This window comes from Saccoglossus kowalevskii, chromosome 17 (assembly GCF_978046115.1).
Source record: "Saccoglossus kowalevskii chromosome 17, keSacKowa6.1, whole genome shotgun sequence".
NCBI classification, from domain to species: Eukaryota; Metazoa; Hemichordata; class Enteropneusta; family Harrimaniidae; genus Saccoglossus; species Saccoglossus kowalevskii.
Genome location: NC_140657.1, coordinates 7,779,134 through 7,794,060, shown reverse-complemented (window position 1 = coordinate 7,794,060; position 14,927 = coordinate 7,779,134). Strand labels below are relative to the sequence as shown.

At 35.7% G+C, this 14,927-nt stretch overlaps 1 protein-coding gene across 1 annotated transcript in view; it reads left to right on the top strand.

The window, feature by feature from the left end:
- LOC102804221 (rap guanine nucleotide exchange factor 1-like) overlaps positions 1-14,927 on the top strand; it is a 42,670-nt gene that overhangs the window by 9,817 nt on the left and 17,926 nt on the right. Inside the window, exons 5-14 of the mRNA XM_085492424.1 lie at positions 749-991; positions 3,089-3,274; positions 3,774-4,426; positions 5,426-5,586; positions 8,256-8,395; positions 11,007-11,124; positions 12,216-12,288; positions 12,804-12,885; positions 13,661-13,753; positions 14,011-14,187. Coding sequence (XP_085348550.1) covers positions 749-991; positions 3,089-3,274; positions 3,774-4,426; positions 5,426-5,586; positions 8,256-8,395; positions 11,007-11,124; positions 12,216-12,288; positions 12,804-12,885; positions 13,661-13,753; positions 14,011-14,187 — 1,926 coding nt within the window. The remainder of the gene's footprint in view (positions 1-748; positions 992-3,088; positions 3,275-3,773; positions 4,427-5,425; positions 5,587-8,255; positions 8,396-11,006; positions 11,125-12,215; positions 12,289-12,803; positions 12,886-13,660; positions 13,754-14,010; positions 14,188-14,927) is intronic.

The following is a 14,927-nucleotide window of genomic DNA, read 5'->3' as shown; positions in this document are numbered from 1 at the left end:
CTTTTTCATCGTGTCTATATCAATCTACATATGCAACGTTTAGCATATTTCTATGTATTTTCTACAATTTCTTTGTTGTTTTTGAACTGAATGGACATCATGTTTACTGACTTTACAGGTCTTGACCAAAATTTGTGATATAATATGGAAATATGTTATATTATATGCTGTTATATTATAAGAATATCTCAAAGTTCCAGGATCTGTGCGCCATTCAAAATACTTGCCTTTTATATATGCAAACAGGCAGTTCCTTTTGAAAATGGCGGTGGAGCTAAAAATGCCTCTCCTCAACTCAGTAATGTGAACAGTTTTTTCAAGATTTTAGGTTTGAGGTAGTGATGATTAGCTCTTGATTTTGGAGTGGGATTGATGAGTGGAGTCATCACATGCCTTAGAAAGTAAGGTCTTTTGTAGTAAGAAGTGATTTTCTGTTTTCTGTGTGAAAGACGCAAATCAAGTATTTTGAATTTGGATGTTTTCTTTTTTTTTATAGTTTAATGTCAAAATGCCTATCTTTCAGAGGAGAATATGGCATTGAGATAGCCTTACTTCATCAAAATTGACCATTTTAAAATATTCATAGCACATTATTCAGCATAGAAATATCCCAAAACTGTTTTTATGTTCGCCCCTAGACATTACATGTATAACCAACCTATTTCACTTGCTTTTACATTTGATTTTATGTATAATGCTGCATCGCACAATGAACGGGAAATGGTAACTGAATGTATTTCCTTGGCAGTTCTACATTGATGTCAAGTCATAATCAAGTGTACCAAAGTCTTGCCGCTCTCATAAGGTGGTCTGATTATCTACTGATCCACGATCAGATCAACGAAGATAAAGCGTGCCTTAATGACATCACAGAGGCTGTCAAAAATGGCATTAAAAATCTGGTGAAGTTGTCAATTCAGAAGTTAAAAGACAAAGATAAGGAGTCCAAGAAAGGGCCACACAGCTCAAACACATTGAAAGTTGAAAACAGGTATGTAAATTTGCTTGAATTCCACAAGTCGGTGAAAATCACAAAATGTCTGCATGTACTCTTTTGAATGATTACGAACATTCCTATTGTCAAATTGGAATGGTTAATTGTTTAGGGATCTTCCTATACTGTTGACGTTTGCCATGGATGAATGATATTTCATCTTCCTCAAGATATCTCCACCTTTCATGACAGCAGAATAGCTTTGAGTTTGTATTTTGAGGAGGGGGGAGGGGTGTTTTATATTAAGTTAAAATTGCATTCAAGATTGTACTTTGCAAATATGTATAACATCACTTCCAAGGCAAGGAAAAAATGTGTGGTAAAATGATGATGTTTTAGCTGAAAATATGATATTTTACATTAAACATAAATATCCTTGTCTCACTTCCCTGTTCAATTTTGAGAGTACTGGAGGTTCTTATTTCTTACTTTTTCACCACCAGATCCCGCTTTTCATCACAAAATAGTCCAGTTATAGTCTTCTTCACAAGTTTGAGACAAAAAAAAAGCCAAATTTTTCGGGTAAAAACTGAAAATTGACCCAAATTTTGTCTGTTGGCTCCAAAATTAGATTTCATTTCCTGAAATATTGAAGAATATTCAAGAACAAAGCGCAAATTTGAGCGAGAAAGTCGGTTGGTGAAAAGGTTAAACAACCATATCTACTATGTAACTAGCCTTCAACAATAAACAAGGCCTCCTAACTCAGTGTCTATTGCAAAATCATCTAGTATAATTTAAAAAAAAAAACCTAATGTCATTTTCTTGACCTGATTTCTCATTACTCATCCACAATTTCAACATTTCATGGTGTGTATTGGTCAGTTGATAGTATCTCACAGATTTGCATTGTGGGAATTCAACTTTTTCAGCATGTTAATAAGATCTTAAGGATATTTTCTTTGATTGACCAAACTGTTGAAATTCACCAAGCTTAAAAAATTATATGTAAACAAAAACTTCATTCAAAAAAAATCACAACCTTTGTGTTTATTGAAAATATACAATCATAAAATAGAAATTCCATATCTGATATCACCCCTTTAACCTGCCCTTCCTCTTTCAGATGTCATACTTTTAATATTTTGGTGTAAAAACAGATTAAGAATGTTCTATGCTCTGATTATAAGCTTGATGTGACAGTTTGCTCATTCTGACAAAATTTCAATTAGTATTGTCGTGGTATTTTGGCCTTGAAATTGGATCCTCTCAGAAGTTCAAGCTTGAATATCTGAACAGCATGAACTTGACTGCCATGCTGGGGAAATCTGCACAGACATTTCGTAGACAGACTTACTGTATTCATAACTGTTCATTTCTGTATACCATTTCCGACATGACAACCAACGCCAAGCACATTCTGGGACTTTATTCTCAAGAAAAAAATGAACTGACGATGAAACTTTCTACTACTTCCTGTTATTCTGCAATCTGCATTTTCTGGATTCACTTTGGTATTGAACTAACATGTATTTATAGTTACTGTACTATGTAATCATAGTGAAAATGATTGAAGATTTCTAAGTTTGGCCATGCGTGATTGCAATTGGGTCTAGCCATATGCAAACATTTGAGATTAGTTTAAATTTTAGCCCTACTTCGTGTAGACTGAACACAACTCTTTGATTAATAAATTTTTTTACATACATGTACAATGTATGTACTTTTAGGATAGTCACTTATTGATGAATACTCTTGACTTGCAGTGGCCATGTTTCTCCTAACTTGTTTTAACAAATATTAACGGGAACATGTACATGTATATTTAACAACAACAACAACAACAGAAAGCAAGCAATGCCATTATTTTATCCTTGGTTATTGTCGAGTTCATATGCAAAATGTAAACAATTGAAATGCCAAAAAGAGGCCGCTATGTTTAATAAATAAGACTCGTTTCACCTGATTTGTGTTGCCGATAATGTTATCAAAAGTGCTTATTACAAATTCAAGTTCTACGTTGCTTTTCATTTTTTTTCACACTATCTCAATGATACTGGAATTAATTTCACACCTTCTATTCAACTAACCACTGCTGGCATATTGCTATTGTATCGTTTCATACATCATTGCTTCATCATGCTCATATTTCAGCAACCGACAACATCGTACATCGCTTCCTGAAATACCTCTCTCACCCAAAGAAAAGGAAATTCTTGAATCCACTGCCCCGCTCTCTCAGTCTACAGACGATTTAGTTGTACATACTGACGACACTCCGCCTCCTAAACCACCTTTACCAAACGATAGGTGGTCACATCCTAATATTCTTTCTGATGGGTAAGTCTCCATTTTTTATATGGGCCTATGAATGCGCAGGTTACTAGTGTTGAAATGGATATGTTGTTGGTTGAGAGTACTATAAAATGGCTTATTTTACATCTGACCTCTGTTCCTCTGTGATTACATGTTATTATGTCCACTTTGCTGATGTTCATAGTTTTTTGAAACTCGTAAAATTTCTCAGAAGGGATTAAATTGGTAACAAAACAACAAATTGACAACAAAAAACATGTACAAAATGTGTACAGTGTATTCATAGTCCATATATACCTGTTTTTTTCTTTTTTTAATTTTTGACTCCATGTGTGAAGCACAAGCGCAATGTACATGTATATACTAATCAGGATTATGGGAAAAAATGTTTATAACTTCGCTAAAACCATTGGCATTTGGTCTTAGCACAACAAGGTCATGTTGCATGTGTAATAATATTGATATTTTGTCTTTGATTACAATTAGTTTTATTTTTATCGAATTTTTGTTGTTGGTATGACAGGAATACGATTGCGGTTATACCTCCAGATTTACCAAGCAAGAAGAGACTTTCTGTGCCACTTATAACAAGTGCATCCTTAACACCGCCACATAGTCCACAAAATTTAACCAAAATTAATGGTTATCCATCACCATATGACAATATTCAACGACTGCATTATGGTCCCCATGTTAGGACCATAAATACTGGACAACCTGTGGTGCCTAATTCAACTAGTTTTGATAATGTGGATGGGGACTACGCTGATCTTGATCCAAGTTACAGTCCTCAAAGTGTTCAACACGGCAGCCGTAAGATGCATGTTGTGGAAGAGAGTAGATACCAGATGAACCAGTGTAGTGTCGAGATAAAAGAGAGCAGTAGTTGCCAAATGAACAGGAGTAGTAGTTGCCAGATAAAACAGAGTAGTAGTTACCAGAGCACAATGCATTCTGTTCAACATAGTAGTTTTCAGTCGCATGGCGTTGTTCAGGCACAAACCATGAACAAAAACATTTGCCAGGATCCGAATTCTTATAATTGTACACAGCAGCCAGATAATAATGTTACAAAGGAGACTGGGAAACCAATTGTGCGTCAAATATCCCACTATGATAATTTAAATAAATTAGATGTTGACGGTGAACCTCCGCCATTACCACTGAAACACACAAGTAAGTTAAGAACTCATTATCAATACTTCTTTGCTATAACTGTTCTATACCATCCATATACTGTACCACAATTTTCTATCTGTTTCCTGTCAAAACGAGTAACAAGAGAAGTCACATGTTGGAAGCATTAATTTGTGGAGTCTTGTTAAGAATGTTTACCATCAAAACCAGTCATATTAGGGTATTTTTGAAATCATTAAAGCGGAGGGGTGTCACCTGTGCATATACAGAAATTGAGTTCTAAGTGATGATAACAACACAAGCTAAAAATACAAATAGTAGACAAACAATGATACACTATGGCCGTCTGCCCCATGCGTAGGTCACAATCGCCCCCCCCCCCCAACTCAGGGAGTCATGATAATCAGTTTGCTATCAAAACAAGAAACTTAAGGAGTCATGTTAGGATAGTTGTTATCAAAATCCTTAACTTCAGGAGTCATGTACAAAACCCTTTCCTGTGACAAAAAAAAAAATAACTTGTTCATTGTTTGGGACATGATTAAAGATTGTAGCTGTTTTCATTGTGAAAATGTTCATTTCTCGACCAAACCTCAAGCACATGCATGAATGAATGTTTGTTGTACATACTTAAAATTGTACATGTACATTATATTTGCTGTTATCTACAATGCAAACACACAGGCTGTGTTTATTTCATGACTTTAGAGTGATGCCAGAATAGTGCATTAACATAGCATTATGATAGGATGGTCACATGGTTCCACACATAGATTATGGTTTCTGTGTTCAAATACACTGTACTTATAGGTAGGATTTTTTCTGGAGCATTATGGAGTAGGCCGGTATGATTGTTGTTAAAAAAAAAAAGCTGACTCAGCATAACAATGAATAGAATATAGGTAAAGAACACATTGTTATCTAAATTAGCCGTAGCACACTGAGGAGTATACTTTGCACTTGATCTTGGCACAAGCTGTGGGGAGAAAACAGTGACATAGGATTGCATTCATATATATCATATATTTCAATTCACAGTCAATACGTACCTGAATGTGTTCAAAGGTTATACTGAACCGGCTACTGAACAGATCCAAATTAGCCAGAAGAGAACATACACAACAGAGATGGAAGCTCACTATATTGAGTATTTTGCACCATCACCACCACCGATACCGCCTAAAAAAAGAGATTCACAGGTGATTTGGTCTTATAATATCATTGTATTCATGATAGTAAGGGATGTATTCATGTTAGTCAGGGATGTATTCGTGATAGTCAGGGATGTATTCGTGATAGTCAGGGATGTATTCGTGATAGTCAGGGATGTATTCATGACAGTCAGGGATGTATTCATGACAGTCAGGGATGTATTCATGATAGTCAGGTATGTATTCATGATAGGGATGTATTCATTATAGTCAGGGATGTATTCATGATAGTCAGGGATGTATTTATGATAGTCAGGGATGTATTCATGTTAGTCAGGGATGTATTCATGATAGTCAGGGATGTATTCATGACAGTCAGGGATGTATTCATGATAGTCAGGGATGTATTCATGATAGTCAGGGATGTATTCGTGATAGTCAGGGATGTATTCATGATAGTCAGGGATGTATTCATGATAGTCAGGGATGTATTCATGACAGTCAGGGATGTATTCATGATAGTCAGGGATGTATTCATGTTAGTCAGGGATGTATTCATGATAGTCAGGGATGTATTCATGACAGTCAGGGATGTATTCATGTTAGTCAGGGATGTATTCATGATAGTCAGGGATGTATTCATGATAGTCAGGGATGTATTCATGATAGTCAGGGATGTATTCATGATAGTCAGGGATGTATTCATGATAGTCAGGGATGTATTCATGATAGTCAGGGATGTATTCGTATTAGTCAGGGATGTATTCATGATAGTCAGGGATGTATTCATGATAGGGATGTATTCATGATAGTCAGGGATATATTCATGATAGGGATGTATTCATTTAGTCAGGGATATATTCATTTTAGTTAGGGATGTATTCATGATAGTCAGGGATGTATTCATGACAGTCAGGGATGTATTCATGACAGTCAGGGATGTATTCATGATAGTCAGGGATGTATTCATGATAGTCAGGGATGTATTCGTGATAGTCAGGGATGTATTCATGATAGTCAGGGATGTATTCATGATAGTCAGGGATGTATTCATGACAGTCAGGGATGTATTCATGTTAGTCAGGGATGTATTCATGATAGTCAGGGATGTATTCATGATAGTCAGGGATGTATTCATGATAGTCAGGGATGTATTCATGATAGTCAGGGATGTATTCATGACAGTCAGGGATGTATTCATGTTAGTCAGGGATGTATTCATGATAGTCAGGGATGTATTCATGATAGTCAGGGATGTATTCATGATAGTCAGGGATGTATTCATGACAGTCAGGGATGTATTCATGATAGTCAGGGATGTATTCATGATAGTCAGGGATGTATTCATGATAGTCAGGGTTGTATTCATGATAGTCAGGGATGTATTCATGACAGTCAGGGATGTATTCATTTTAGTCAGGGATGTATTCATGATAGTCAGGGATGTATTCATGATAGTCAGGGATGTATTCATATTAGTCGGGGATGTATTCATATTAGTCGGGGATGTATTCATGACAGTCAGGGATGTATTCATGACAGTCAGGGATGTATTCATGACAGTCAGGGATGTATTCATGATAGTCAGGGATGTATTCATGACAGGCAGGGATGTATTCATGATAGTCAGGGATGTATTCATGTTAGTCAGGGATGTATTCATGATAGTCAGGGATGTATTCATGATAGTCAGGGATGTATTCATGTTAGTCAGGGATGTATTCATGATAGTCAGGGATGTATTCATGATAGTCAGGGATGTATTCATGATAGTCAGGGATGTATTCATGATAGTCAGGGATGTATTCATGATAGTCAGGGATGTATTCATATTAGTCAGGGATGTATTCATGATAGTCAGGGATGTATTCATGTTAGTCAGGGATGTATTCATGATAGTCAGGGATGTATTCATGATAGTCAGGGATGTATTCATGACAGTCAGGGATGTATTCATGATAGTCAGGGATGTATTCATGATAGTCAGGGATGTATTCATGATAGTCAGGGATGTATTCATGACAGTCAGGGATGTATTCATGATAGTCAGGGATGTATTCATATTAGTCAGGGATGTATTCATGATAGTCAGGGATGTATTCATGTTAGTCAGGGATGTATTCATGATAGTCAGGGATGTATTCATGATAGTCAGGGATGTATTCATGATAGTCAGGGATGTATTCATGATAGTCAGGGATGTATTCATGATAGTCAGGGATGTATTCATGATAGTCAGGGATGTATTCATGATAGTCAGGGATGTATTCATGACAGTCAGGGATGTATTCATGATAGTCAGGGATGTATTCATGTTAGTCAGGGATGTATTCATGTTAGTCAGGGTTGTATTCATTTTAGTTAGGGATGTATTCATTTTAGTTAGGGATGTATTCATGATAGTCAGGGATGTATTCATGATAGTCAGGGATGTATTCATGATAGTCAGGGATGTATTCATGATAGTCAGGGATGTATTCATGATAGTCAGGGATGTATTCATGATAGTCAGGGATGTATTCATGACAGTCAGTGATGTATTCATGATAGTCAGGGATGTATTCATGATAGTCAGGGATGTATTCATGTTAGTCAGGGTTGTATTCATTTTAGTTAGGGGTGTATTCATTTTAGTTAGGGATGTATTCATGTTGGTCATTAGGTGATTCTATGACATTTTTTTAACCATCTTCTGAATAACCTAACCGTTATTTCAGGAAATTGGACGATTGAGACCAAAAACGTCTCCTGAAAAAACAACATACTGGGAGGCAGGCAATTCAGATCACAAATCTCATAGTATGATTGAAACTGGTGCATGTGCTAATTTACCAGCTATCTCTTCGCATCAATTCAAGTAAGTTTAGCTTCATCCTTTGTGTTTTTATAATCAAGAAAATGTAATCAAGCATCTTGATGATATGTGAAAAAAAAATCTTCATCTTTGTTTGTGTGGGACCCATTGACCAGTGCCCTTCATGGAGTCAGGTTACAATGTTTGCCATAGATCATGAGACAAGTTACTTCTTGAATCTTATGGATTTTTTTTCATTTAAACAGTTGACTTAAGAAGTCATGTTAGGACAGTTTTCTATTAATGCAGGTAACTTAAGGTAGATATGCAGTTTATTAGGCTTGCTTTTGAAATTGAGTAATTAGACAATGAAGATGGTATTATATGTCCAACATGTTATATATTTTCTGAAAGCTTATTATACAAACTTTGTAAAACTTGTCTTTATTTTAAATATCCAGAATGTGTTTTTGATTTTGGGTCAAAAATATGCTTTTTTGGGCAAAAGTGGTTTGAAAAAAATTAGCTTAAAAACTTCAAGTCTGTTTGTGGGTAAAATTACATCACTGGATACCTTGGTATACTACTAATTCAAATGTGTCCACTCATCTCTCTAACGGCTTTCAAAGTCGCACAGCATCACCTCAAAGTTCACTCTTTCCTATTTTTGCATAATTTATATATCTATATTAATTGCGGACTTGTTATTTTTGTTCCACTCGCCGTAATAAACTGTCCGGACGCATTTTGAAGGGGGAGCACCTTGTCAATAATATGTGAAAATTTCAAATGCCAAAGCGTCTATCAGCTATTTTAATTTAAAACCCAAGAATTCACCAAAAATAGAAGACGAGAAAAAGGCTAATTTGCATATTTGCGTGTTCAACAGGAAATTACTGCATTGTCATACTTCGTCATACTTTCTAGACTATTGAAATTGAAAATTAACGTATAGACATAGACATTTGATGTAAAATCGTTGAATCAGAACAACTGCTCTTGGATATATAAATCAGAAACACGTCATTCATACCAGTGTTTTGATGGGGTCGGTAAAAACACGTGGCAATGCCCAGTAAATATGACGTCATCTCATGATTTATTAAACAGGGGGCGGTCCTAAGAAGGTGACTTTTTATCACGACCAAAACATCATGGCTTCTCTTCCATGTATTTTCAATGTATTTCAGAGCCTATGGTTTACCGTGAAGAGTACAAAGTGGGATATTAAATTATTTATCCTTGATGATTTTTATGTAGTATTGAGAACCAACTCCAGGAAGCGAACGCACAATAATGAATAATCGCGTAACCCTAGAATCGAAACGCGAGGCACAGAAGTTTTGTTCAGCGTTTCCAATCCCATTTTTCCCTCTGCAACATATTTGTTAAAAGAAATATTTGAATTATGTTTGTTTTTAAGGAGGCAATTTTTTATTTTTACTGATTTTGGTGCGCGCTATTCAGGGATTTTCTAAGACAGTCACATGGATGCACGTACGAAACATGCTGTTGTACTACCGGCGACGGTCACCTGCAAGAAGAGAGCTCCAGCACATACCGTAAAAGTTATAAAATTTTGACCGGTTTTAAATAATTGGTTTTAGAAATCTGACATGTTTTTAGAGTGCAAAACTAACGTGCATTTTCGAGCGGTCGAATTTTTCTGGATAGAAATCAGCAAATGAGAAAAATGGGGATGCTAGACAGTGTGCTTCGTTAGTTTTAAAAAAATGGAATGTCCGTCAAATTGACGTAAACTTCCCTATTTTTCACGGTAAAAGCAAAGGTTGTGGCCGAGTTGTAGGCTAAAAAATCAAAATCAAAACAAAGTCATCAATCAGTAAGTATTATGACAAGGAAAACAAAACATCAGATGCGGAGAAGCGGTCAGCGCAAAACTAATAGATAGGTCAAAAGAGTTGTTAATGTATCAAATTACCTCTCCCTGTGATTTATTTTTCATGAAAATTATTTGCTTGTTTTCAATTAAATTTAGGGTACCTCTGCAATTTATTTTAGCATTGTCAGTTGTTTCATTGAAGTAAATGGAGTTTGTTCGGTTACGAACAAAGCTGTCTCGCACCACCTAGCAAAACTTGCGAATGATCGAAGTACAAAAGATACGTGAAAGTTTGTATCTCCCCGACCCAGTGCAATATATCCAGTTAGAATCAAAGCTCACGTGTCCCTTATTTGAGGGACCAGATTCTGCCGTAAATTCGGAATGAGATTTAGAAAAAAATAAAATGGGACTTTTAAGGTGTATTTTGGCGTCATTTTTGGACATTTCAATCATTCCTGACGCCTAAAATAGAGTCTAAGTTTACTGTAGTCATTGACGTCTATTCAAGAGTATGATGTTTATTGTGACTAGCGTGAATGGGTAAGCTTCGTTTCGACAATGAGCTGTTATCACTGTAAACAATGTTAAATTATTTTTCACATGCTCATTTTAGTTTTTGAGAACAATTATTTAAAAATAAAATCTCCCAGTCAATCAGAAACTCGGATTCACGCCTTCAGGGAAAGTCACGTTTGGACGCTCACATCGATTTTGTTTTTCGTTCGGCGGTCTGATGCCTTCAGTGAAGCTTTTGCCTCTTATGACATCTTCTGAATCTTCTTTCTACCTCTCTTTCTTTTCACATTGAAAAACTTGTTTTGATTTCAGTAAAGAGAATACAGCGCTAAGTGGCAGTGATGCAGACAGAAATGAAAGTAAATCGGATACAGAAGAGAAAACCTTGGATCTGTTGGATGTTAGACATCTATTGATTCCAAAGAAACCAGTAAGTATGTGCTGCCCTCTGTGGTAGATGTTACACATCTAATAATTCCAAAGAAACCAGTAAGTATGTGCTGCCATCTATGGTATATATTAGACATCTATTTATTTCCATGAAACCTGTAAGTATATGCTGCCCTCTGTGGTGTATGTTAGACATCTTTTGATTTCCATGAAACCAGTATTAAGTATATGCTTCCCCCTGTGGTAGATGTTAGAGAGGTACCTGTACTTGACGAATGACTGACCAGTATCTCAGGACTAGTAAACAGCCTGTTTCCTCTGTGGGCAACACCCCTGATAGAGCTATTCACCTTTGCCAGAAACTTTAAGCTCAAATGGTATGTGTCATTTCATCTTGACCATCTCGCATTTGTAAATATAATCTGGATGTATATACGTTCCCACCATTCCCCGTGGTTCATGATGTACTAGAAAAAATTCTGTTGATAACATATGTCAGCTGTGCTTCTAAATTGGCACCATTCAGTAGTGTGTAGATCCAGTACACCTGATGCTTCTTGTCGTGAAGACAGTGAATTTACAGGGTGACTTATCACTACTGACACAGGATTACAAGTCTGGCCTTGTGGGAAGCTCAAATGGTGATAATTTCATGATTGAAAACCAGAAAGAATTACTGCTTGCTCAGTCAGACCACTGTGTAGGTATTAAACATTAAATATCATTAGCTATTGGGTAAATCACCCAAGCATACACCCAAAGACAGGCTCGCCCAACCCTCATGTCCATCAGACTAGGCTATGGCTAACTCGCTGGCTTCCCAGTCAGGTTGAACATGTTCTTGCTTTAAAATTTAGGCAGACATCTCTCTATAAAATGGGTGTAAGGTAGGTATGGTTTCACTATGCAACATTTCAAATTATGATGGTTGTTGGTCAGAAAAGACATTGTGAACCCAAGCCCAAGCCCAAGCTCATGCGCATGCCCCTACCCCCCCCCCCTTCCCTCTCTGAATGCTCCAAGTTTTATTGTGGCAGTACCCCAACATTGTTGTTGCTGAGACTTGTTTATTGATCCAAACATATTCATTACATCGTTTTAGTGAAATGCTAATATTTGTGTACGTTTCAGACAGAAGATGGTCCAGATGTACGTGGTGGTTCGGTGGAAGCTCTTATTGTACATGCTGCTGGTGCAGGAAAAGGTACCGGTACACTAACAATAATAACTGTAAAACCATTTATTTTCACTTGCATTTAATTTTAAGATTGTGGTTAGGTGATGAGATATTAATTATTTAGAGTATAAATAAAAAAGATAATTCTAAAAATTTGAAGCTAGATTTGTGAAAATTCTGTGTGGTTCTTTGTTTTCCTCTTTTCCCTGGAGCTCCGCTGATACTTGGCCAGAAACCGCTGGTTTGATTTTGACCACCTCCTTTAATAGAGTACTATTTCAGTTTAAAATTCAAGATGGCTGCTGCTGAGTAACCGTACTGGTTCACGGCATATCATATCATGTGACACTTAATATACTTCAAAAATCAGAATAATTAAATTTTCTGTTAATTCCTCTCTTTCTGAAAAAAATAGAAAACGTTGAGAATAAACAAAACACGTTTAGGTTTCTGGGTCCAATATTGAGGGAAACTAGTAAATGTCAACAAGAGTAAGTAAAACATTTTAATCATAAGTAATTTTAATTTATATTTAATTTCAGATTTTGTGTTCAGAGAAGCCTTTTTAACGACTTACAGGACTTTTATTAGTCCCGAAGAACTCATCAACAAGTTACTTTATAGATATCCTTTCCAGTCTTAGAGGCAAATGATAATTTGTTGTTGAGAAGGTGCTGGGTATACTCGAATCTTTACATCAATAATATTTTTGTTTGTTTTAAAATTTGGTCTCATACAACTTTCAGTCCTGAAATCTAATTGATTCTATCAATTTGTTTTTTTTGGTTTTTTTGCACCTTAGCTTGTGTGACATACCAGATATTTTGACTTTGTCAGTGTGTTCCAATTGTGTCATTCATTTGCATATTATGATGTTGGGAGAATTAGAAATCATATCGTAATTAGTTTGTGCAATTGAAGACATATCAGCTTTGTCTGCATTCTAAGTGTTTTATCTCATTGCATATCCAGACGTTAGAATTAGAAATCATATTCCCACATTAATTGAGGTTCTATAATTATAATTAATTTTCGTTACCAACAAAATTGAAAAAATAAATGCATATTACATTATTTATTTATATATATATATATATATATTTAATAGTATTTTTTTTACTATGTGAACAGTTTTTTTGATTAACTAATTTTTCAACATTTCGTGACGCCTATTATAGAACCAAATTAAGACCTTTCACTCTTCCCGAATGCATATTCAAGAGAATATATTATAGTTAAAATTTGGCTGGCAAAGATGACCTAAAATGTAGGAAGATTCAAAATTGACATCAAATGTAACACTCATTGTTTAATAATTTTGAGAAAGTTGTTAAAATAATGCATAATGTCTGAGGCAAGGCTTCTTTAGTTTCACTATGTTTTTGTTAACTGTTTCCAAGTATGACAAGTTCCGTCCAATGGCCGATGTCAAGTATAAAAGAGCAAGTAAAAATGCTTTTTTCTTGCTGCTGAGAGTTGCGGATGAACTGATGTAAGTACATGTGTTCAATATTTGCTAGTCTGTCTGTTTGCGACATTAGCCACAATTTCTATGTTGTACTTTTTGTCTAGGTCATCTGTTTCTTTCTGAATTACCTTGAAAATAGATTTTGATTTTATGTCATTGTTCATAATCCTTGATTGCTATTTGATGCAGTTACTCATAATTCTGTTCAGATGTTACTTTCTGAATTACCTTGAACCTAGATTGTCAGTTGTATTTCAACATTCACGTTTGTTTAATTTCAGAGGTCGGATTGAAGATGATATTATAGAAATATTAACAGACTTAGTTTTTAAACTGTTATGTGATGGTGAGCTTTATTTGGCCAAGGTATTACGTGATAAATTACTGATACGAATTAAGAATAAGAAGAATGAGGTCAAAGTATCACAACCATTGTCAAGTTTAGTTGTACATTTAAAGTAAGTTAATGTAAATTAACACTGTCCACAAAGTGTGTGAACTAAACTGCTCTGTTATTTTTCATGTGTAGTACAGAGAGGTGGGAGATGTACTCGCTTTGAAGTACTCTGCAGCCAGTTGAAAACTGGATCAAAAAACATGTGTTGATGATGCTTTTTTGTCAAAAAATTCACTCAATCAAAACAGGGATGCATCCCTTTTATACCTTAACTATAGGAGCTTAACCTCCCCCTTCCACACACACACGCACACAAACGCACGCAAGCACACGCACGCACGCACACACACACACACCTTATAATGAGGTTCAAAACATAAAAGTTGCTCATGGTCGCTACAATGAATCTTTTAACTTAGGGTATGCATGACTCACAGTATTGCCAATTGTTTACATCTACACTTGCATGTGAAAGTGCTACCGGATTTTAGCGTATCCCTAACAACTGAACAGTTACAGATGAAATATAAATAGTACAGAATGCACTGAAATACAGGACTTTCCTAAAAACAATATTTCTGGTTTTCTGTTGTTCATTTTTTACAAGCAATCATTTTTTGACTCCCATGTGCGAAGCACAAAATGGGAGTCTTTGCAGTTAGTGTGTCTGTATGTGTGTATGTGTGTATGTGTGTATGTGTGTATGTGTGTATGTGTGTATGTGTGTCCGACTGTTCCACTGCTATCTCAAGAACCATACATCGGTTTTTGATGAAACTTGGTGCATAGATGCTCTGGGCC